The sequence below is a fragment of the Colias croceus genome, chromosome 2, assembly GCF_905220415.1.
Source record: "Colias croceus chromosome 2, ilColCroc2.1".
Lineage (NCBI taxonomy): Eukaryota > Metazoa > Arthropoda > Insecta > Lepidoptera > Pieridae > Colias > Colias croceus.
The window spans coordinates 10,812,699-10,838,830 of NC_059538.1; the positions used below are offsets into that span (position 1 = coordinate 10,812,699).

The window sequence follows — 26,132 nt, forward strand, 5'->3', positions numbered from 1 at the left end:
ACGTTCTCATTTTACCGCGTGTGTATGTAAGCTTCTGTTATCCTACGCGGTAACCAACTTTATTAATCACTTCGTATTGATTCACGGTACAAACTTATGGTAACAACTTCCTGTAAAACAAACGAAACGATAGCTAGATGTATAAGTCATAACAAGTTTACTTTGTGTGGTACTTTCTCAATTGTTTTTGGAAACATTCAATTTCATTTAAACGAAATGAATTATGAAATCCCGAATTGAATAAAAGTTTAACTTCTCATGGGCAGTTTTATTTGGAATATTTTTCTATTTTATGTGGACTAATACAATAATTATGGTCAGGTTATAAAAACAAAGAAAACTTTGATCGTTAGATAATGAAAACTGCAGAGATAGTCATAGAGGTATATTAATTTTGTTATAATAATAAAGCAATCCTGAATGCACACATTGAAACTATTGTTTTTGAACTTGTTCTAGTGGTTCAAATACCTTTATATAGGTAGGTACCATAAGGTACTGATACAGATAGGCTTTTCATAGGAAAATAGTTATAGGTAGGTATCTCATAATCTACCACCGTAAATTTATCAAATGAAACCATGAATAAAAGTTACAAATCATTATAATAACATTCACAATATTAACGAACACCAGAAACTGTAATAAACACTAATTCTAATTAGGAAGGAGAATTTTCTTTTAGCTAAGCCCTGTTATAAAAGCCAGACATTTACGACATCCCCGGTATCACGGGTATTTCGTCGCGGCCGCCTGTGGCGTAATGGCTAAGAGTGAGCCGGATTTATGATACCAAACAGTAGGATCAATATCTAAAGATAAGGTTTCTGTGGACATTATTGTTACTATCTATACTAATATTATAAAGCTGAAGAGTTTGTTTGTTTGTTTGTTTGGAAGCGCTAATCTCAAGAACTCCTGGTCCGATTTGAAAAATTATTTCGGTGTTGGATAGCCCATTTATCGAGGAAGGCTTAAGGCTTTATACCTACACGCTAAGACCAAAAGGAGAGGAGCCGCGCGGGTGAAACTGCGGGGCACAGCTAGTATTGATTATAACTGATTATAGTGTGCACTGTGTAGTAGAGCGTAGGTAGCAGCGCGATAAATAGACCGGTACATTAGCAGTGCCTATCAATTAAGACAGTAAAAATAAAAGTTATGGTCTGCATTTTTTCGATGTTGAGTTGTATTTTTAATGTCTGCTATGTAGTATGTTCGTTGTGAATGTGTCATTTCTTACACTAAATGATGTACTAAACACTTGTTTTAGGTGTTAATAATCATTGATTATAGGTGCATTGAAATAATAACGATTAGGTACTTGAATTTTAATGGCTCCTACTATCAAAAACGAATGAAGCTGAATCTAAAGTTTTATCATCAAACTACAACTTATATCCTAATATAAATACGTCTTATATGATATACACATTACACATATACATATTCTAAATTTCCATCGTCACCCTATTAACGCCACATAACGTTGGTGATACATCATGGATTTTTCTCTCGTCATACGGCAGACGTCATCACCATCTCACCATTTCATACGTTTTCCTTCCACCTGCATTCCACGCATTATGGTGCATTTACACATTCGTGTTCGCCATTCGTCAAAACATTCGACGTAATATCGTTCAATGTATACGAATGTCTTTGATTACATCCGAAAAACCGGTTTTAACACGAATACGCGAATCTCAAGGAAGAGTGCACTGTTTACGATACTCATCTCGCTATTCGCACGAATGTGTAAAATGTAAATGCACCATTAAACAAAACTTATTACCCGTGAAGTATCCACGTAGAATATCTAACAATAAGGACTAATTACTCTGTCTCTTTAAATTTATATACAAATAAATGCTATAGATAATAATAGTGCAAAATAATTATCAAGTTAATGACTCCAGATACGCTCTCGCATATAACTAGACAATATAAACAGATGTTCAAACAGCCAAAACGTAGCATACATTTGAATAATAAATGGCCCTCTCATATCATAAATCATTTTGAATCGAAGCACATGTTCACTTTACGTAAAGCTATTTCATAAGTACTTTGCATATTTTATTATAAGTGGCTAAAAGTATGTGTATAAAAACATTACGAATCATTGCTAAATCGTTTATTTATAGAGATCGTATATTGTCAGACTCAGACACGCCCGTGACTTCGTCCACGTGAAGATTTTTGTGTGCAAAATATATTAGAAGTTTGGGAAAGGTTACCATTTTCCAAAATAACCTTGTGAAAATTTCATTTAAATCCTAATGTACTTTATGTACCTTCCTCGCAAGAATCTTAAGTTAACGTTGTGTGCACGTCTTTTCACTTATTAGCCTATTTTTCAGTGACCACTTTTAGTAGAGTATAGTATACGGGTAAAGGTAAAGGGTCGAAAAATAAAACACCAAATATCATTAAACTTTCCATATATTGATCATAAAAATTGTAAAGCATCTCACATACACAACAATACCAGTTAAACGTTAATAACAGACATCAAAAGCTATTCTACTGGCAACACTAACAATTAGCGTATCTGTGTAAACCATAGATAACAACATATACATGAAAATTATTTAACACATTTGCCTGTGGCTTATAAACTGTATTTTTAATCTTAAAATAAATAAATTAATTTAAATTTCTTGTAACACAGCCAACTAAATAGTTTTACTTTTATTTGGAGTTTTTAAAATAAATTCCTTTCTAAATATTTAGGATGGCAATAATTTATTGTCTAGTATATAGAGCCGAGCCTTTTGCGCGTGTGTTGTCCTACATAACATAATGTGATTACTTATTTCTTTAATTATGTTTAAGTGCCAAATATTTAAAGTTTAAATATACAAACGGTGTGAATCTTTTTTTTTCAATCAATTTGAAAAATATTTAAAAAAATAAAGTGTCGTCCATTTTCATGGTGACATAGAGCGCAAGAGACTCAGCCGTCGCCATCTTCTCATTTGAATTTAGTCTTAAATTTCAACCCAATAAAAAAGCTTTTAATTTTTTAACTGCAGTCATTATTAAATCTATACAAAATTAATTACATATTACATATTACTTCATTCTTACTGATCACTTATGACTAGTGAATATTATACATACAAAATCGATATGACCGTGACAAAAGCACCATCAAATAAAACGCATAAGCCTAAAAACCAAGTTAAAATATATAAAAAATATACTTTAAAAGCTTGTTTGTGCATGTCTTTAAAAATAGTCCATGTATATAATATATGTATTTATTCTTTTAAATTTGATATATTGAACACGTTTGGAGCGAAAAAAAGAGCTCGCAGCGAAAAAAATCAAACAATTTATATAATTACAAAAATACGTTAAACACTTCTGAATATACTTTAAAAGCTATTTGAGATTCGATAATACATTTATTTAATAATAATAATGAATAAATATGTGATAATTTTTGGCAAAATATAAACACTACAATACACATACATCCTTTTTGATTTCACATAATTTTATTAGTAAAAAAAAATCAATAAAAAATTAAAAAGTAATTAGATCTAATTTCATCTACGTGATTTCATTATATAAAACCATAACTTGAACCATTATCCTCCTATTACATTTTTATGATATGACAACTCCGTAAATATACAAAAAAAATCCATTTTTATGAGATTTTTCTCCATTCTCACTATATACCTCAACTTAGAAAACGTCGCTTTCAAACACATATAATTTAGTTTAAGCATTAAAGATATTTATCATCAAAAAACACATTCAAACATAAAAAAAGTATTTTGGCAAAATATCTTGACGTCAGACTTGAGGGTTATTTTACTAAGGGCTGATTTTTCAATCCTTGGTTAATACTTATTCGTCGAATAACGTACTAAACTACCATTTCATAAATGTATTCTTTGGCCGTATTTGACAGTTTACGGGTGACATTTAATATTATCGTGTGAGAGCTAGCGCACAAGAGCTACTTTGTCTCCGCAACTATTTTGTCTCTCCCACACATGGGCTAGTATTAAAGTGCGCGCACGTAGCGACGCAACTCCCCATACAATTGATGGGAGAGACAAAATAGTTGCAGAGACAAAAGTTGCTCTTGTGCGCTAGTTCTAATACTTTATTGGGCGGATAAATTTTAACTATGGATTGAAAAATTCGCCCTAAATTATTAATAATACATTAGCATTAGTAATGCCTTAACAAACATGATATGTTCATTAAGTACATTGAAATAAGATCCTACTTCGAGACAGAGGAACATTTTATATATTCAGTTCAACTTGGTCTTTATTTAGTTAAATATCATCAGTTCTACTCCATATACATAAAAAAGACGTGTGTCACTCGGGGACTGCCGCGGTAAAGCTATTGCATGCTATGCCTTCAAGCCACACCTCCGCCCGTCGGAGTGGGGAGCGTGAGGTTTTTTCGTTACGAAATTTCTCGATTCGGTCCCCGCGCTCAAGGCCCGCGATAGAAGCTATGCAATAGCTTAAAAACATATGTCAACACATAGGTTAACATTTAGATACACTTTTCCAAAAGTCCGAGAAATTTTCTATATTTTTACTGACTACCCTCGTTTTAGTAAACTGTAGTCTTACATTTCCTACTCATTATTCTTACTTATAAGCTTTTGAACACCAATTTGACTTAACACTACTTTGTTCTTTTCACTCTACCTCGTAATTCCAATGCTTTAAAATGTGATGAAAAACACTAATGAAATTAATTATTCAAAATCGAATTATTTTCAAAGTGGGCACAAGACAGCCCAAAAACTTTTATGTGGTTGCTAGCTTACACGATAAAGTAATTCTTACTTTTCAAAAATCTTCGTAATACCTACTTGAAATATATGCAAGGCCATTAAACATGTCAAATAACATTTATTGATTCTTTATAACTTTCTCAGAATAAAAATTATAAGTACCACTTATGGTCTATAACGTTTATTGACCGTGTGCTAATATAACAGTCAGTGCCAGGGACTCATAACATTTCAGGACATGCAATCACGTGGTCACACGCGTGTTGACGCGTCGTACCACGTCTCACACACCACACGTACCACCTAAAATTACCAACAATTTCCACATCTCAACACGTCTGACACATCAAGACATGTCAAAACGTGTCAATACATGTCCCTCACACGTGTGTGGATCTCCCGGTCTCAGTGTTCGGTTGAATGACATGTTTGGCCAAGTCCCGAATGTCCTGATGTTCGCCGTGCGCTGCCAAGTCAAAATCCGAACCAGATAGCGTGGCTATGTGATTCCAGTGTGTATCTTCTGTGTCACCTGTAATATCATAATAATAAATTAAAGTAAAACAAGTCATATTTAGATACTAGCTGTGCACCGCGGTTTTACCCGCGTTTCTCCGCTCCTGTTAGTCTTAGCGTGATGATATATAGCCTTCCTCGATAAATGGGCTATCTAACACCGAAAGAATTTTTCAAATCGGACCAGTAGTTCCTGAGATTAGCGCGCTCAAACAAACAAACTCTTCAGCTTTATAATATTAGTATAGATTAGGATAGTTTTTTGTAATGATAAAAACCTATTTTGGTCATCTTTACTGAGTGTATTTAGAGTTTAGATTAAGTTGTGAATTTGACGTATTCGTACTAAGTAGAAAATAGAAATTCTATTCGATTACTGAGTATAAGATATACATATATCACATTGAAAAAGAATTTAGTGACGCAATGGTATATATTCATTTGACTTATCCCTGCCTCGAGACAGACAGAATAAGAAATATTAACCCAGAGCCCCGAGCGGCCCGATCAGACCACGACACAATAGATTTTCTATTGTGTCTGTGATTCCGGGGGCTGAGTTATTAAATTACATAATGTGTTTCTAATGTATAAATATTTTTTCAATACATTAAATTCAGAAACACGTGAATATACAGACTCAATAAATGACAAGAAAAATTAAATCATCAAAATATTTGCAAAATTTGCAAATTTTATCTTATCTACTTCGCAAACCAGTTATAAATCAACTTAAAAAAGCACTTTTTGCGCTTTTCTACATTTATGCCTTCACTCAAACAGCGTAAAGCTGCCAAAACTACTTGAAAGCTAATACTTTAGCTGCAAATCACCACATTGTCGCAAAATATATCATTCGAAGCATTAAACTATGTTTAGTGTATGCAATGGTGTTAAGTGTAGTGTTAAATGCAATTTTTAGTGTAAGTGTTAAGAATGCACTTTTTTTAGTGTAATATGATATTTTTGGTGTTAAAACTTCATTCCAATCATGCTATTATGTGATGGTAAAACAAATCACTCACATTCTGACGAACTCTGGTGAAACCTTACGCCTTGAAGTATTTAAGCTTAGAAGTAATTAGCAAGGACATCTTATTTTTCTGAATATCTATGAGACATTTGAAAATTTATTTTTATTTTTTGATTGCAAGTAATTGAGGAGAATAATCTTTTAGTCTATGGTAGGCATAAATGACGTAATTCAATATTTTTTTCACACTACCCTCATTTTTAGACTATTTATGTAAATATCAGGAATGTTGATGTAATAATGCTTTTACATTCCAAAATATGATAGAGGTATAATCGCGTTTATATTATGCATCAATTTCATTTTCAATTTGTAAAATTATTCTCGTAATAAAAAAAAATAAAATTAACATTTACAAAAAGGTTACTAGTTATCTCAACAAAATTAATTAAATTATTTAATTGATGTCCTTGCTATAAGCACCATATTGTGTATAATTTCACACTGACCGGCTTATCTGTCCAATTTTACAGCAAATATTTTAAAGCCCTGGAATTTATTGATACTTACGATTATCCCAATTTATGTTTATCCCAGTGTATTTATATCCCAATATATTTGAGGTATGAATTATTAACTTAAGCTGAATTTCCCTTAAGCAAAACTGTTCTTCTATTTTTTATTAGCGTATAATCGCAGTTATAGCTAAGCAAGGTTATTTACAAAAATATATTGAGAAATCTTTAATTAGACTTCTACGAAATATAAACCCTGTATCAAAGCCTGTAAAGCTCTTTTTCCCTTAAATTGTATTCCATTTTTATAGAATTGGTTATATCTATCTACTTTATGTATGATAATGAAAAAATGTTCTCTTTTCAAGTAATGATATAGGCACAAAAAGCCACTAAATTAGTTGTTGGACAAACAATACTCAATCTATCAAACTTTTATAAATAATGTTACTGAATCTATACTATTATAAAATCGAAACCTTGTCAGTGTATCACGACACACAACACAGTCTTTTGTACGGGTTTGCTCGCTGCTTTTAAATATATAATGGAAAATAACCATAGGGCCTAAAAACTGTTTATGTTATGAGAATCAAATTATATTAAAAAATATAGAAAAATCAGAACATCCTGGATATAACTAGCCAAAATATGAACTGAAAATGTATTCAATACGACGTGTTGTTTCAGATTGTTAAATTAATTTTCTCAGATAAATAAACACTATGGAATAGAATATTTTTTAAAAATTGCAGTCTCTTTTGTTCGTAAATATCATCTTAACCGCGGTTAAACGACCAGTTCATACAAAGCCACAATATTTCATCATGAAAGCAGATCTTTTATCACTTATTAAGCTATTCTTTTTCATAAACGCTTGTTAAAACCAGGATGCACCACAACCAAAAAAATACCCTATATAATATACTCAAACAGCGAGCAAACACCGCTGTTAGTACAGCACACAGCCAACGCCTACCGGAGAGACCGTGTAACTAAACGCTGGTGTGACCTTGCGCGGGCCCTGGGGTCCCTAGGGGCCCCATCGTCCTCAACGTGGGTCCCTCGGGGCCCCGCTCGTCCCGTGGGGTCCGGGATGCGATGGACCTCGCTCGTGTCTCTTCCATAATGAAGCTGTTGATGACGTAAGCCTCGCGCCGGATCCGGTCGCGTAACTCGCCGGACATGTCCGGTATCGCCCAGCGGACTACTATCATTACGAGGGCTACTACATTCTGGAATAGAGGAACGAATTTGGCAATAATATTAGATAGGACGCACACACGCACGCAATATACAGTTCTATTCAAACTTAATGGCGGTTCGGAAGTTAGGTGCAGGTGCGAGTGCACGTGCGCACAGGTCCCTTAACATCCTGCTAATACCTGAAAATGTTTTCTTCGCATCGGATCGTACGATGTTCCGAGCTGCCATTAAGTTTGAATCGTACTATACACATAAGTATGCACGCACACACAGAACAGTAAAAACTAATAGAAGTGTGATGTGGGCGTGGCCCAAGTGTCACTAGTAAGGTAAGATCACCTAACTTGCTCTCAGTTGTGCGCAGAAAAATATTCGAGTCGGTTGTCAGCTGTCAAACCTTTTTTCCATATTTATTCATTAATAAGGACGTGTTGTTTTGTATTCGAGACCAAAAATGATAGCAGACACAATAATATCAGCAATGGAGGCATTTCATACCATCGGTAAGTCTTATTTTAATTTATTTTAAATATATTTTATGTTATAACTTCGCTTGTCGTAATTTGTCAAAAATTTATAAAAATATTAAGTCAAAATGAACCTTAATCCATAAGAAATTAGTACTAATATAGATTGAACAGCAAACAAGACTTTCTGGAATATTATTGCAATAAACAAACGAATGTCGGATTAGTGATGCATGTGGCGCATATCGACAGTATCGATACTTTAGAAAAGACAATCACTATAAAATATTAAATTTTATTTTATTTTTCCTTAGCTTTCATTAGTCCTATTTATTTATAGATTTTCCAAAGAGGCTAATTTAAAAGAGAAATGGATAAATGCAACGTGACGAGTTAACTGGATGCCGTACAGCACTAAGCAGTCTTACAAAGGCCACCGATACATCAAACCTACGGCAGTTCCAAGATTTAAAATAATGCATAATTTCTGTTTGTATTTTGTAAATATAGATTTATACTATTCTATTCCGTTTTTTATTAAAATATAATAATATGAAAAGACGTACTTAGTAGTAATAAACATACTCCAAAATGTGACACATTATACTATACTCATATAATAGAAAGCAAAAAAAATGCACAAAAAAATATTTATTTGTGAATTATCGATAACAAGGCTGACATCCCTTAGAGCATAGCATCAAGTTAATGTCATTAATGTAGAGTGATACAAATTTCAACCTTATCTTTATGTGTTGAGGTTCAAAGTTATATGTATCGAAAACTAACGCCCTCTGTTGTGGAGTAGCTGAATGTTTTCGAATTTGGAATTTCTGAGCAAAGAGAAACAAAACAGCTTATATGCCTAGAGATGTTATATTAAAATAAACCGTAACAGGGTGCGTTAGGGTACATATTGAAATGCTGAATTTATAACCTAAGTCAGTTTTTACTCAAATTAAGCTGTCCAATCAAAGGCATAGTTTACTTGTAGTGTACTGTATAACTATCGATTTAAATGTGTGGGTTTGGCGACACTGGTTTTCATACTAATTATGACATTATAGCACTTCTATTAGTTTTTACTGTTCTGTGCACGCAAACATGCATGCGTGCGTAAAGTACGCATGCTCACGCACACGCACGCAATTTCACGACCGTTTACTTACATTTACATAATCTTTATGTATAAACAAAAATATTAACTGATTTTCCTATGATAATATTTTTTGAATGATTTATTTTATATTGATTAGATTTTACAAAAATCACGTGCGTTATTATCAGTCTTAAGTAACAGAATAAATAAATTTTATCTATGTAACTTTCAAAGTTAAAATGGCCGCCTTTTTTAAGTCATAATATTTTATCTTTTGCGCTTCAAGCAAAACAAGTCTATCTGAAGTAAAATATAGCTCACCTCAAAAACAACGACGAACGCCAATCTAGCTCCCATCACATGCCAGTACCAGTTGGAGTGTTCGTAATCATCGCCCTCCTTGTAGTGCCAATATCCAGGGTAACTAAAAATAAAGACAATTTTTCAATTCTACATTGTTAATTTTTACTTACTAGCGCAAATTTAAATAAAATATGGAATTTCTCCATCCATCCAATGCATAAATAATATAAAAATGAAGACATAACACTGGTAATCGATCGTCCTTATGAGGTCAAATTTAAATAAAAAAACGACGTGTTTCACTCGGGGACTGCTGCGGAAAAGCTATGCCTTCAAGCCACACCTCCGTGCCCGTCAGAGTGAAGAGCGTGAGGTTTTCTCGTTACGGAATTTCTCGATTCGGTCCCCGCGCTCAAGGCCCGCGATAGAAGCTATGCAATAGCTTAATAAAAATACCTTGATTAGAATATAAAGAAGTGTGAAACTATATACGGCAGTAATTATTTTGCTTCGATAGTATTATCTCACCTAAAAACGTACCGAAAAATATGTCTTTAGCTTTTCCGATTTCATAACACGTCCGTAATCAATACTTTTCACACTAAAGTTTTACACAGTTCAAGTTAAAAATCATATAACCCAATTGAAACACTTCTCACCTGCACATAGACTCATTGTACGTGGACCCCATGGGCGGGTGCTCCAACACGGTCACGTTGAAGTCCGTCAGCGTGTGGTTCACGTATTGTCGGAGCGAACCCGTAGTATAGTGGTATACTAGACGCGGGATGAAGTCCGATGTGAACGCTATTATGAAGCCCTGGGGGGATGGAATTCGTGTTTATATTGGATAAAGATGTTTACTATATGGAAATAAAGTGTAGAATTAAGAGAAATATTGATTGTCTATATGTATCCTCTCGTATTTAATACATGGTGTGGCTTCATGAATGGATAACCTGGTAAGTGGAGATAGAGGATGTTGTGGAGGTTCAGAAAAATGAATTTTGTTTTAAGTAAAATGCAATCAGATTTCGAGATAATCGATATTTTCTAAAATTTTATAAAATTGCACTCTTTGCCAATCTTTCTGGCGGTAAGGCTCAAAATGACGGAATTTTTTCAATATTTTTTTGCCATATCATTCCTGGATAGATGGGCCATCGTGTAATAAACCAAGGGAGTTGGAAAGGGAACGAGGACGGAAGGATAGTTTTGTTAAGCTGTGTCTTCTAAAGAGTTGGAGAGGGAAAGAGAAGAAGGGACAGCTTTGTTAAGCTGTTTGTGTGTATACTGTGTACGAGTGTGGGAACAACTCACGTTGGTGATGATGCTGAGCTTCCCAATCGAGTCCAGTATGCGGTACCACACACCAATATCGTTGACCCTCTGCGGAACGGGCCGGCGGTAGCACGACAGGAACTTGGTTGCGTCCAAGCGCATCTCTAGCACGTTGTTGATGAGCGCGAATAGCGGGGCCAGGGGAAAGGCAGCCACGAATATTGTTACGAAACCGTACTGTAACACTGTAAACACGCAAAATATCAAGTATTACTGCGCTTCGCGGTTTCACTCCGCTCCTGTTGGTCTTAGCGTAATGAGAGAGCCTTTCTCAATAAATGGGCTATCTAACACCGAAAGAATTTTTCCTAACAAATAAATGATTTGATTTGATTTGACGGCTGACGCGACATTGCCGCACCGAAGACTGTTTTGTCTCCGCAAGATGCAAGCATTCGACTTGCAATCATTAATTTAAGAAAGCAATAATATCTATACTAATATTATAAAGCTGAAGAGTTTGTTTGTTTGAACGCGCTAATCTCAGGAACTACTGGTCCGAAAAATTCTTTCGGTGTTAAATAGTCCATTTATCGAGAAAGGCTATAGGCTATATATCATCACGCTAAGACCAACAGGAGTGGAACACAGCTAGTTATGTATAAGGCAGATGTAGAATAATTACCTAATTAATAATCCGGATGAAACTTATATGAAACAACACTTCAGCTTTATAAAATTAGTATAACTTATCTATAACTTAACTTTTATAAGTGAAAGCATGTAACATACCCATTTCCAAATACTCCGGAAAGAGACCCATATTGCCGAAATCTACCAATTTGAAATCTTTCACCCACTGCAACCGGCTTTTAATCCTGAAAAGATGACAAAATTTAATATTTCAAACATTATTTTATCATAATATTGTTTTTTAAGTGAAACTTCTGTAGGCGTGTTGAGAATTTCAAGGTCATGGCAATACCGTCACGTTATGGAGTAAAGCGACGATTTAGGTATTTTTGAATCTAGCCAAAAAAGTTTCACTTCTGCCACGTGTGCTTTCACACGTTTTTTTTAACGATTTTTCACATACTTGTTTTTCCTGCCAATAGTTCGTAACACGTTCCACCACTTCAGCAGGTAGGGCATCATCATCTCTACTATGGTGTTGATGAACTGCTTCCCGACCATTATGATCGCTAGCTGGATGGAAAGTTCTAGGAAACAGCCTCCGGGCGAGCACTGGGAAAAATAGATAAATTTAGTTTAAACGTTTATTTTTCATATTATTTACTATTGTATTATTTACGTTTTTTAATCGAAGTTTATACGTTCATATGACTATATATTCTGTAAGGAATAAATATTCCTCAACTCTTTTGTAAGTCATCATCATTCATAGCCAAGTAATAAACGATGAAAGGAAAAATATTTGCCACGTACATTTTTCCGAAAAATGTGAACATATATATCATACAGAATCAAATGGTTGTTATATGTTACATATTTTAAAATTCTACTTTTTTTATTAAGATCACAAGTTGCAATTTACTACAAAAACTACACTACGAATTGAGATCCTCACCGTTTTCAACTATAACATGGAACATTATGTAAAAAAAGCTACTTATAAAAAAGTGACTCACCTCCTCCTGCCTGTGCCCAAACAACCGTATGTAATCCCCTGGACGTCCTACAAACTTGCCTTTGAAGAATGCAATGTAAAATATCGACGCGTAATAGTTGACGAATTGCAGTAAATATATCTTTAGTGTTAACGAATCGTCAAATTCTGTTTGTGTTCGTAGGAGCTCTTTTTCTGTTAGCCATTCTGCTAGGAATTGATATATCTGGAAGTTGTTTAAAACAATTAATAATTTGATATTTTACTGTCTAAATAATGCCATTAAAAATTGTATGATGTTTCCTTATAAATAAACATGTAGATAAACATGTAGCATCCAAAATTTATTTAATAACGTTACAAAACAACGTAGAAAATCTATTAGAAACAAATTATTTTTTATGCTTTTAAATGTCGTTTAATATTGAACAAGTAACACATAACGGAGAAGCTAACATACTTGTATAAAATCAATATTTAAATATTTTAGAACTACACTAACTTAACAAAAGTGAAAGCACTATAATACTCACATAATTAAAAATACATATAAACACGAGATTGATACACGCCGCTGTAGCCGTCGTAAACATGATCGGGTTATATGTAATTAGAGCATTATCGTTCTGTCGCAAGATGGCCGCGCCGAGCAAAGACATACGGTATAACACCACGCCCAGTACTGTGGCCAGAGCCAACAGTACCAGGAGACAGACCACACTGAACGACATTAGTGTGGCCGGTAAACGCATTCGCCAGAACGGTACCATTGGTTCACGTTCTCCCGTCACCACGTTCAACTGTAGGGAGATAGATAGTAAAAATTAATTGACCTTTAATTATTGTGACCAAAGATTTTAGCACGACAGACAAACCGTACTAAAATTTGCAAGTTTATATATTAACTCGACCTAATCCTGTGGCCAGAGCAAAATGCACGAACAAAAATAAACAAGAGTAATTTACGCCCAGTACTGTGACCCAGGCTGGAATGCGCCCTGTGAATACCCGGCACCAATAATTGTCATCGTAATCTCTCTCTCTCTTCCTCTCACTATCTCTCTCTCACTCACTCTGTCTCACTCACTCTATCTCACTCTCCCTCTCCCTCTCGTTCTACCTCCCTCCCACTCTATATCTCTCCCTCCCACTCTCCCTCTCTCTCCCTCCCCCTCTCACTCTATCTCCCTCTCACTCCATCTCACCTGTGTCCGTTTAACATGCGCCAATCTCGCCAAGTACTGCGGTCGCGGGTGCTCCTCGTACACGTCGAAGCCGGTGAGGTCCCAGCGGTGCGTCATCTCTGCTGAATAACGCTTCCATAGCTCTAGGAAACATGCCGCTGTAACGAAATCATAATATTATTGAAGTTATACTTCTTTTGGCGCGATGGAGTAAAATGATGAGAGTGAATTTTTACGATGCGCGCGCACACCGACACCTAAATTTAACAGCATGAAGTTCTAGGTGGTATGAAAATTGATAACTATGTTCAAGTTGTAAATTCTAGTATTCAAACTCAAGCATTCATTTATTCAATTAGACTACTATTTAGTAGCACTTTCGAATCGACATTACATAATATTTTTAACATTTACCACCGATTTTATTTTTTTCCATACGCCAAACAACTTCTAACACGTGTACATAAGTACACACACTCTTTTTTAGAATCTTTTATTTCTCTTTCTCAATCTCGTATTATCTCCTCCTCTTTGTCTATTTGTCGTTTAATTTGTTGTCTTAATCTGTTATCTATATGCAAAGGGATATTTATGAATTACACAAGCAATGAATCATCGGTATACTATTGCAACTAAATCTGGGAATGATAATACTTGTATCTGATAATATCCTACCAACAAGTCATATGTCCTAAATAACATTTTAACACATTCGTGTCATGGAAAAATGTACGATAATAATCGTTAGGAGAAAATCGTGAACAGTTTCTTCTCAAGACATTATCGAACCTATCTTTTAACAGAGAAATTGTTAAGTTTAACTAAGGGCCGATTTTTCAATCCTTGGTTAAGATTTATCCGTCCAATAAAGTATTACACGGACATATTAAAATGTCACCTGTAAATTATCAAATACAGACAATTAGAATACATTTTTGAAATGGTAGTTTGAATACGTTATTCAACTAATAAGTTTTAACCAAGGATTGAAAAATTAGCCCTAAAAGAAAAAAAAAATTTCACTCACCCCAAAAGCTCATAAATATAGCGAAGAACACAGTAGTGGAGTTATCGAACAGATACGTAATTCGTGACTGCAAGCACGTCGCATTCAGATCCCAGTACTCGCAAAAATAATCACATTGAGGACACATCTTTATTGTAGAGTTGTAGTTGCATACGTCTTCACTGTGGACGAAAAAAATGATAAATTTATTTGAAGCACTAGCTTTCCGCCCGCGGATTCACCCTCACAGTAAAAGAAAAACCCGCATAGTTCACGTTCTCATGGGATTTCCGGGATTGCGTCATTTTATCGTCCGTTAAGTATCCTATGTAAGGACATAGGATACTTTTTATCCCGGGAAAGGTCTCGGGTATCAAAATATCGTGATTGAGTAACAGACAGACAGACAGAGTTACTTTCGCATTTATAATATTAGTATGGATGTACTAGGTATTTTTGATTAGATTCAAAATGAATTGAATACTGTCTTAGGTCATAAGGTATATGACTATGTTAGTCAATGGAAAGAAGGAGCACATCAAAGTATATTTGTCGTTTTACTCCACTAAAATTAACTCCAGAAATACACAATCACTTGCAAAAATTTTAAGAATCAAATATAAGTTGTTCCAATAAAATTAGTTGATAATAAATTATCTTTTTTTTTTTTTTTTTTTTTTTTTTTTTTTTTTTGTGGTGTTTCTCAATGTTAGCCAGAAGGGCTTCTACATTTTAACGCGGACGCGGGGGTGAACTGAAGGTTCACCCTGGTAGCGACATGCACAAGGGCGTCCCCCCTTGACGGGGACCACGAACCTCGGCTTGAGCTGTCGCTTGAGTGGAGGAGGCCAGAAGGGCCCTAATCGGACGGGAATAAATTATCATCTCTAGCAAATTGTAACGAAACAAATCAGTAAATTTAACAAGTTACAATACAAATAAAATAATACAAACCTCGGAGTATTAGAGTAAACAGTAGCAGCGGAATATATCACACAGCAGAGACCAACAATGGAAGCAGGGATCAGCATGTGCGTATAGAAACCCAGCCACGCGAAATATAGGCCTATTTTAATAAATAAATTAATTATAAGATTAGAGCTAGCGCGCATGAGCAACTTTTGTCTCCGCAACTATTATGTCTCTCCCATCAACTCTATGGGCTAGTAAGCAGTGGCGGTACGTTCATACAAGCCGAAAAGCCCGGCTTGCCTAAGGAATTCGCTACGAGACAGGAAAATACCCAAATTCACTTTTGAATATTCGCGCGCAACGAGCAATTCAAAATTTGCTCCGAAATTCAATGAAAACTCATCAACGAACAATGTCGAATTCGAGTCAAACTTTTTAATTTCATCCTTCTTGCTATCTAAATAAAGTCGTACTTTGTATAAACAGTGCGGTGTCCTTCTTGAGTGACATATAGTTCTCTCGCTTGCACTCGTGGGCTTTTACCGGGCTTTGCGCTTATCTCTTCTAACGTATGAAATTTCGTTGAAGTAGCTACATACCTATCTATAGAATTCTATAGCAATTTATATGGCCAACAAAGCCGGGCTTTAACAGTGTGAAGATAGTTACGATTGCGCGTCGCGCGAACGAACGTCGTGAATATTATTGTTAGTATGGTTTAGCGCGTGATTATTCCGGTGTAATTTAGGTTAAGTTTTTCGAATTTTGTGATAAAATAAGTGTCGCGACACAGATTGTATTGTAAATTGTGATGGTTTGCTTTGCGCTCAGCGGGGAAGGTAAAATCATTAAACTTTACTGTAAAACAACGATTAATTTCTTCATCAAAACCAAAACCCGATTTGTGCAGTAAATAACATAAACCAAATTTTAATTGTAATGTTTACGAATTAATCGATTTCATGAATGAGAATTGGTTAGAAGAAGCCTTCTGATGAAACTTGCACATATTTTGGTATTTACGATTCTTGCTAGTTGTTCTTCCACGGAGCGTGCTTTCTCAGCGTTAAGTCGAATTCATAGGTAGGTAGGTACGTATTTAAGAAATACACAAGGCCAAGAACGCCTTTCTGAATTAACAATGACTGTCATTGAGAAAGAGCTGTTAATTGAATTAAAACAATCACCTAAGTAGGTACCTACTTCTATTCTGATGTTATAAAATATTTCCTTCAGAAAGATCGGCGTTTTGAATTAGAATATAAATGATCTGTACAATTTTATAATATAATGTCATACAGTTTTATATAATTTATAGATATAGATTTTAATATGATTGTAATGGTAAACGTTTGACTCAACTGTTTGCGGGCGCGCGTGAAGAAGATTTGATTCGGTATGTTCACATTTTTTATAAGTTTTATAACGAACATAGGTACCTACTTAGTAACACAGTGTATACCTAATTCAAGAAAAGGGTACCCAGCAAACACTTCGAAAAATTTGGGCTTGCCCAGTCCTTACACCCTAGGCACGCCACTGCTAGTAAGAAAGTGCGCGCACGTAGCGACGCAACTTCCTACAGAGATCTTGGGATTAGATAGTTAACCATATTTTCTTACTGTTAACATTTATTTTAGACATAGAATCCAAGTAAATCTTTAAAAAAAAATGTATTAATCAAAATATAAGAATAAAAAATGATTCGAGCGAAAATGTTACAATTACGTAACTGTCTTGTAAATGGAAAGAAAAAGACCTATAGTAGAGCCATTTTAATAGGCAACATTTGACAGTTCAACAAAATTCAACAACGTAACCTAGTAACGACGACATAGAATAACATGATATTTCGTTTTGTTAGAACTGCACATTTGCTTAACTTTTTTCAATTATGATTACAGATTTATAATAATAATGACCGATACAAGTAATTTTAAGATTTCATTTTACTGATAAACCATACTAAACATAATAAACAATTTCTGAATTGAAGAACTGACGTCGCTACAATTTTGTGTCAATTAACCTTTTTTCTTTTTAAATACCAGAGACGTTATTCTGAAAATCGAAATCTGTCATCTAGAATCGAATGCATTGATTACTTGTGAATAAAAATCATCAAAAATTAATAAATTCGATTGACAAATGTTACAAATCCGTATCGATTAATTCACTTTAATCGATGTTTTTAAGCAGGTTACCTCTCTTCGAAGATAAAATTGATAGACGTCAAATGTTGCCTATTAAATTGGCTCGACTATAATAAATCACATAAAATTTAGGGCGCCTCCCCTTGAATTGTTAGAAGAATTAAATACACCTATCATCCATTGATTTATTATTAAAAACAAAAAAGAAAATATTCAAACATAATCGCAAACATCTTTAGCCCTTGGGTCAAGGTAACTATAGTCCTTTTCAACTAGGATGATTCCTGTGACACTTCATTGTGTTCCGAATTACGTATTTTATGTTTATAACGCCAAAATAATTTTAGTGCATAATATTTTTATTTTATGGCGGCATTATTACCAAAAATATAAAAATGAAACATCTTAAGCTTATAAATCAAAAACAGTATTGTTTAGTTTAATATAATGAAAAATAAAATAAAATAACACAAAAATATAATACCTACGCAATTCGTGTACATGAAATGGATCGTTGAAAAATCATAGAGTTGGAAAATCATATAATCGGCGCCCATCTTGTGATCGTTTGTCAATCGAGTCAATCGTCTGTACGAGTGCGTCAGCCTTGTATACAAGTTGCATTTTTATATTGATACTTTACGTGGTATTCTGTTATTGTTACTAATTGTTATTGTTGACTTTTTGTTGCTGTTGTTTGCTAAGTTTCCTTAGTTAATTGTTGGCGAAATGCCGAAAAAACTAATTTTGGTACTTTATTCAAATCGATTTCATTACCATATAAAATATTATCGATTATCGGAAACAATTGATATGATTTCAGTAAAGACATCTCTACACGTGTCAAAAATCGATGTGTCACAGAAATCATCTTAGGTGGAAAGGACTATAATGTTACGCAAACATTTTTTGAAGTTATAAGTACTTATTTTGGCGCGATGGAGAAAAATGATGAGAGTGAATTTTTACGATGCGCGCGCACACCGACGATGTTCAAGTTGTATATTCTAGTATTTTTTCCATACGCCAAAGAAGTATAACTTCTAACGCGTGTACTTAAGTACACACACTCTTTTTATTACTAGTAAAGCAATAGAATCCTTACCGATTTTAACTCCAAAGTAATCCTTAACATAATCCAATGGTTGATATTTGATGCATTTGGACACGCTGGCCCATTCCGTGTATAACAAATGTCGCATAGATCCAGGGGTCTTGAGGTCGCCCTGCAAAACATTATTATTTTAAACGTCATACTTCTGTGATAGAATACAGAATATATATATTTTATAGTAGCAAATTATTATTTTCAATCTTTCAACGCACAAACCAGCCTACTATGATTAGAAATTCGATATGTTAGCTTTTGATTCTTTACTATGTACATAGTACAGGTGACTATTTTATGGCAGTGCAAGCAGCAAGCAAAAGAGCAGTTAAGCCACTTGATATTAATTAATCACTCATAATAGCATCACAGTTGTTGCAGATGTTTTGACGACGTTAGAATGACATATACTCTTTTTTATTAAAGGTCCCAATTCTGTCAGTTTTCAAGCTAATGGGATAAAGTTTTCTTAACTCAGCTTTCATTTATACTCACGTCATGTAAAGGATAAGCAGCGCTATACACATTATTCGCAATGAGCCTCGCGATACCGAACGCAAAGTCATCTGTAGTGGCCTCTGAGAACTTCTTGCGGTCCAGAATGAATTGGACTATGCGGGACCGGATTGATGGCGTCCAGAAACAGTCGGAGGTCGTGTCGAATCTGAAATTTTTGTTTATTAAATTAATCACTACATAGTATAAAACAAAGTCGCTTTCTCTGTCCCTATGTCCCTTTGTATGCTTAAATATTTAAAACTACACAACGGATTTTGATTTTTTTAATAGATAGAGTGATTCAAGAGTAGTTTTAGTATATAATCTATTTGGTTTTAGACAAAGCGGGCGAAGCCGCCGGCGGTAAGCTAGTAATGTATATGGAGAACTAAAGTTGCAGTTAACTTTAGAAATGTCTACAACTCTATTCTAATTCACTTTACAAATATTTAAACAGTTTTATCTACTTATTCAGGGACACAACCTCGGTAATAAAAATTACTGAAAACTGTTTAATGAGTGTGTGTAGAAAGATAAATAGATTAAATATCTGTTAATTACGAACTTCAAGAGTATAAGGTATTTGAAAACACAAAAAACTTAATGGAATTATGTCTAGAGTAGACACATTCAATAATCAATAGTGAGAGAAAGTGTTGGTATATATGACATAATTAGTCTGTTATTACAATTACGTAACACATATATGTAATTATGTTCAAAAAAAATTTTTTTTTTTTCATAAAATTATTTCTTCCATAAGTAATGTTAGCACAATGAAAAATAAATAAATCTTACAAGTACTCCTTATCCTTGGAATAAATGGCTGTGAGACGGTGTTTCCTTTCAGGGAATAATTTTGGATCGACCCTGATTTTCGACATGACTTTGTCCCAGCATGCATCTATGCTGTCCAAGAAAGAGTTTGTCTTTTCTGGTGCGTCTTTTAACACTGAAAACTGGAGGAATAGTAATATTTTATTGGGGTAATTATAGGATTAAGAATAGTTAGATATGTCTTTGATATCTTCTTTTCTGTGTATATTTATTATCCGCTAATATTACCTTTTCTGGGCAAAAACAAAACTTAAAGTACCTATATTTTATTTAGTCTGCCCGTAGTTTGAGCGCACAAATTTAAAGAAATTACAAAGTTTTAAAGGTCAAGGCCAAAATTTTACTCTCAATAGATATAAAATATATCTACCCTACATCTTAAAACGTAAATCTTAATTTCTAAACAGAACAAGTAATGATCTGTCGACATGAAAACAACACGATGCAGTTTTAATCTGATCTTAGTCATATGATATGACAGCGTCGTTACACGGATTACTTGTTAATATTGTTATATGTAGTATTATTATGGGGATTACAGGTAGTTGGCAAAAATGTAAATAAAAGATATTAGTTAGGGAAATTTTTGATTAATAAAAAAACCATCTAAAGCTTTGCCTTATCATGGTAGGTATGCTGCAAGCAAATTTTATATACTCTTTATTAAAATATCAAAATATCCCAAAGTATTACTATTTTTATGGAACAGTAAATTTCATTTACATTTTTCGAGAGTCATTCTTTTCTTAGACTTTCATGCATACGATACTAATGAAATCGATTCCATCAATAAGCTAACGTCTGCTACTGCATTACCTGTTTAATACACATGCATGAATAAAAACACCAATTTTAATACAATGAGAAAGGCAAATTAACCCCATAATCTTCTACATTAAAAACTTTGGTCATCCATACTTCTAATTCCCATATTATTAAAACAGGCTATTAATACAAGATTCGCCTAATATTTCCCAACCTCGTTTAATTTCCCCACCAATTTCATTCTACCAAAAGTTGCTACAGAGAAATTCTATAATATGATTAGAAATTGATAATTATATTACTTGCTACAGATGTGAAATATGAAACAATATATATACTGCTACAATAAGGTTTCTCGACTTGTGAAAAATCAAATACTAATAATTGACATACTATTAGAGAACATAAAAAATATATGAATCCTACCGTGCACTAACTATCCCAAAATGTATGAATACTAGGTACTACATAATTTATAAACAAACAATATGGTACAAAATGTTTAACAGTTTAATTTTGATATATATTCATCCTGCACCCTAATTAAAACTTATCATTAAGGACTAATGCATAACCAGAGATAAGCCAATCGATTGAACCCACAACACCAATAATCAATATATTAGTTATATTATATTTAATAACAGTTTTAGTACATTTTACAAGCTCGCATGATTTATGGTTCGTCAACACAGAGCCAAAATTCCTAATATACCATTTCAACACAAAATACTTCTACATTCACGCTCTGCTACACTTCATCTAATTGGTTTACATGCCCAAATCTCCCACGTGTAGATCATCTACCCAAATCGAGCTCTGTGTGGACACACCATAAAGCGATAGACAGTTATTCCAGCACTCCAAGCGCGGTTAGCGAAGCCTCGTGATCACGACAGCTGCATACCTTAGACATATACATGGCAGCGCTCAGTATCGCATTCGTCCGCCCACTTTTCCGTATCTTACTGCAGTCCTAATGAACGTACTGACCATTAACACACGTCTAAACATTTATCTATAACCTTTGGGTACTTGACTATAGGCATTTAGGAAAATAAAATGTGACCAATAAAAGTAATATAATCACAACATCCAACTGAAATTTACTTGAATAAATAAGCTTCTACGACTCTTTCTACTACTGGAAAAGATTAAGTGTATCCTTCATTAAAAGTACTTATTTCAAAATGTTTAAAGTTGTTCTACATAACGGGCTCTTATTAGCAGGATCAATTAAGAATCAAATGAGATACTAATAAATGCACAATGGGCAACCTTAAGGTGTCGATTAGCGTATTTCATTTACAGAAACAGGATAGGCATTGGTAATGAATTTTGATCAACGCCATAATAAGCCTGTTCCATTCCTTCCGATTATGTCTAGGTTTCTTCCGTTTTATAAAACTATTCTATTACATTAAATAAGGTTTTAACTTATATCCCATCATTATAACCATCTTCTAAAGACAAGAGCAGATAGAATTGCAAAATGAGTTTTAGTCCGTTCAAGTGAGTATAGAATCTAAGCCAAGTACCCATTATGAAGGTGCTATGTCAAGCCATATACTTTATACCTCATACGCACATATTATTAAACACATTAATTTGAAAACGTGCAAATATGATCCATCCAAAAGTTCTGTGCGTTACTCACAGATAAAGATTATAGTCCAAACACGCAAGCTAAAAGCAGTCTATTTGAACCATATTACAACACGTCACATTCAACCTAGAAGAACTATTTTAACAATCCAGCTATTACATAGAAAATAGCATAATAAATAACTACTGAAAAATAACTCCTATTTCTTGAAATATATACTGAGAACATCGCAGATTTGATTACATTTCTTAATAATATTTATTTTAAAAGTAGAAGGACTCACCTTCATTGGCATCCTAAGTTTCAATATTTCACTATAATCTCTAAGTACAGCTAATGGTGCATGGATCTGGAACAAAACGTACATCGATTTAAAATATGATAATATGTACTTAGAATAGATAAAGAAATGTATAAAATCCTCAGCAATATTGAAATAGGAAGAAGAAACCTGATAGAACTAGACCTTAACAATCTTAATTGGTGACGTCATTCTATGTCGCTCGTCTCCTGATGCAAAGGAGGATGACCACGGGTGGTATCGGTAAAATTTGAGTTGTGCCACGTATTCGTGATATTGTTAATTCCTATTTGTATTTGTAATGATCATATGTATCACTATTAAGTCTTAATTATACCGGATAAATTGAAATAATATAAAAAGTTTGTGTTTTGAAACATGTATGACCACATATGGAATCGGTAAAATACTAATTGTGTCACGTGTTCGTGATATTGTTTATTCCTATTTGTATTTATAATGATCATATTTATCACTATTAAGTCGTAATTATACCACATAAATAGAAATAAAAGTAAAAGTTTTTGTTTTGACACATATATCTATCTCTCTTGCAAGCGTCCTGCGTCTTATCTTATGTCATAGTTTCTATTTGAAATGAATCTTGAATGAATGTGTTCGACGCAATGTTCGACGTAATTTATTTTGAAATAGGTAATGTTTATTACGATTTACTTTTCACATTTGTCTTGTAAATTGAAATATTACCTATGTAATAAATGTAAAACTTAACGTTCATCGTTAGTTTAAACTCGATAAAGTATTTTTTTGAAGTGTTGAATAAAACTATTGTTTTATTTTTATTGTCGCGAACTGCGGCTTATTTATATAAAAACTTTAATCGTTTCTAAAAGTACTAACATCAAGCGTTAAATTGAGCTATATTTCATCTTGACACAATAAGTTTGATTGCGATACCAAGTGCCATAGTCACTTGGGCAATCTCCTTTATAAAAGGTAGGTACGGTACATGACATAAAATATGTAAGTATGCAAATTTCGTAACTATATTAGCAATTTCTCTTGGAACTTTAATTCATCTTGTAACTACATATATCCAAAGTTTTCCATATAGTTAAATACAGTAGTACAAATTAAATACAGTAGTCCTCAGTTAGTCCCTTCAGATATTTTGTTGTAGCAAAAAGAAATGGCTAACGAATGTATTTACCGAAATGTACCTTAATAAAGCTCAACCCATGCAGATGCTCCGGGGCCTCTCTCTCCAGTTGCAGACCTTCATTCTCCAGGTTCTGCTCGAAGATCCTCCTCTGTTCAAACGCCTCTCGAGTGGTAGCGTCCTCTTTATGCGCCTCCCAGACCAACACGAAGTCCACTGAACGCACCCCATCGTTGAACGTAAGAGAGGGGTTGTTGAGGATACCCCCCATTACTATTCTAGAATATTAATAGAGAGCTTTCATTATTGTAGCCAGATTAAAGTATAGTTGACCGGGAAAAAACCCTTAAATTAAAAAAAAAATACTCGAACACTTTTATGGTCTTTTTAAGTTTTTTTTTTAAATATGTGAGTTATTTCTGGTTTTATATTTAAAACAAACACATAAACTTTTAAATTAAACACATCGCCCGGCATGCATGTGCACAGGCATTTTAATTGAAAAGCAGACGTTCACAAGGCACAACAATGTATAGGTTAGTAATCATGCAATAAGCTGTATGAAGGTTAGTTTCGTCCAGACAATAGCGACTTCACATTTCTCCCATACATGATACAATACATACTTATAGGGAAACAAAAGACTATGATTTTTTTTGACAAACATCCAAAAGTAAATTATCATACCTATGACCTTTCTTTCGTAAACTAGGTACCTATATAACAATTTTCGTATAACTTTTCAGTAGATAGTGTATCGACATATATTATTTTAGGATTTTGATAGTGCCTCAAAACTTAAATAAGTTTAAACGATTATTTAGTGAATTACCAAAGAATATGTCGCTTTGCCCAATATAGTCAAAAAAACGTGCAACAACTTAACAACAAAAATTATTTAAATGAATTATGTATAACAAGTTAGAAGTTTGTTAGTCAAATGACTGTCGTTAAAATTCACTACTTGGACGTACCATAGCTACAAGATTTGTAGAAAAAGAATTGAGAATGTTTAAAGAATATCATTGTTATATTTTTTTGTCAAATTTCTCAAATGTGAACAATAGTTTAGCAAATAGAATCATTATCACATGTGATCACAACTCGTTTGATACGATTTTAACGGACATAAAGTGGACATTATGATAAACACAAATCTACACCCACACCTTTAACTCACATGCGTCCATATTCTACAAACACTATAAACATTGATATTATCAGCTCATGTCACCAAGTAATGAGCGAGAGCGACCAATTACTCCAATCTACATTCATCATTACGCCAACGGGTGGCCAAAGCTGGGCATTACATTTGTCCAACTAGGTACGTAGCGGTGATCTACAAGCAAAGTGCCAACTATTTCTCAAATGTCTGGTGTTGTTGGGACAACGTTACTCACGCGCAGTGGTTGGCAGGTTTGCCATTATTGTTGGCCGAATCGAATGATGTAGGCTGGACGCCACATCCGCAGTCCTCCGCTGTTTTAGTAGAGGCTTCGCTTCCATCCCTGTAATTTTTTATGGAACTATTGCCTATAGGAGACCTTATGTATATCTTAATTTGAAGCAATCCTTCCAAATCCTGTATCTCGTTGGCTAAATTATAAAGATTGTTTGTAAAATATGAATGTTTTGCAGGATTTCTAGACTATCACATTGTGAATAACAAAACTATCTAAAATAAGTAATAATATAAGAGTAGATTATTATCGTAGTTCGAAAAAATACTTGTTTGGTTTTCCGGAACACTGGACTTGTATCATTTATGTACATTGTACATAGTTACTGTATTTTGGTTTGAGTCATTTCTCTGTCTCAAAAATAATCAGAATTCAAACATCGATGAATCGCAGTGTGTAAATTAAGTGATGT

General features: G+C 33.9%; 1 protein-coding gene and 1 long non-coding RNA gene across 3 annotated transcripts in view; one reads left to right on the plus strand and one right to left on the minus strand.

Annotated features, from left to right (window-relative positions):
* Positions 1 to 4,686: 4,686 nt before the first annotated feature.
* LOC123701170 (anoctamin-1-like) overlaps positions 4,687 to 26,132 on the minus strand; it is a 28,642-nt gene continuing 7,196 nt past the window's right edge. Inside the window, exons 3-21 of one of the 2 annotated variants that reach the window (XM_045648566.1) lie at positions 25,661 to 25,768; positions 24,319 to 24,535; positions 23,120 to 23,185; positions 22,138 to 22,206; positions 20,427 to 20,587; positions 19,626 to 19,794; positions 19,128 to 19,248; positions 15,912 to 16,023; positions 14,979 to 15,139; positions 13,973 to 14,109; positions 13,301 to 13,567; positions 12,790 to 12,993; positions 12,237 to 12,385; positions 11,933 to 12,018; positions 11,180 to 11,385; positions 10,519 to 10,679; positions 9,878 to 9,980; positions 7,797 to 8,019; positions 4,687 to 5,312 (exon numbers count right to left, since the gene is read on the minus strand). In XM_045648566.1, the coding sequence (XP_045504522.1) occupies positions 5,161 to 5,312; positions 7,797 to 8,019; positions 9,878 to 9,980; positions 10,519 to 10,679; positions 11,180 to 11,385; positions 11,933 to 12,018; positions 12,237 to 12,385; positions 12,790 to 12,993; positions 13,301 to 13,567; positions 13,973 to 14,109; positions 14,979 to 15,139; positions 15,912 to 16,023; positions 19,128 to 19,248; positions 19,626 to 19,794; positions 20,427 to 20,587; positions 22,138 to 22,206; positions 23,120 to 23,185; positions 24,319 to 24,535; positions 25,661 to 25,768 (2,872 nt within the window). In that variant the 3' untranslated portion in view covers positions 4,687 to 5,160. Of the gene's footprint in view, positions 5,313 to 7,763; positions 8,020 to 9,877; positions 9,981 to 10,518; positions 10,680 to 11,179; positions 11,386 to 11,932; positions 12,019 to 12,236; positions 12,386 to 12,789; positions 12,994 to 13,300; positions 13,568 to 13,972; positions 14,110 to 14,978; positions 15,140 to 15,911; positions 16,024 to 19,127; positions 19,249 to 19,625; positions 19,795 to 20,426; positions 20,588 to 22,137; positions 22,207 to 23,119; positions 23,186 to 24,318; positions 24,536 to 25,660; positions 25,769 to 26,132 lie in introns of both variants that reach the window. The other variant, XM_045648573.1, reaches the window with a different exon arrangement.
* LOC123701249 lies at positions 8,312 to 8,982 on the plus strand. Its single transcript, XR_006752701.1, has 2 exons — positions 8,312 to 8,493; positions 8,798 to 8,982. It is a non-coding gene; the product is annotated as an uncharacterized LOC123701249 (long non-coding RNA).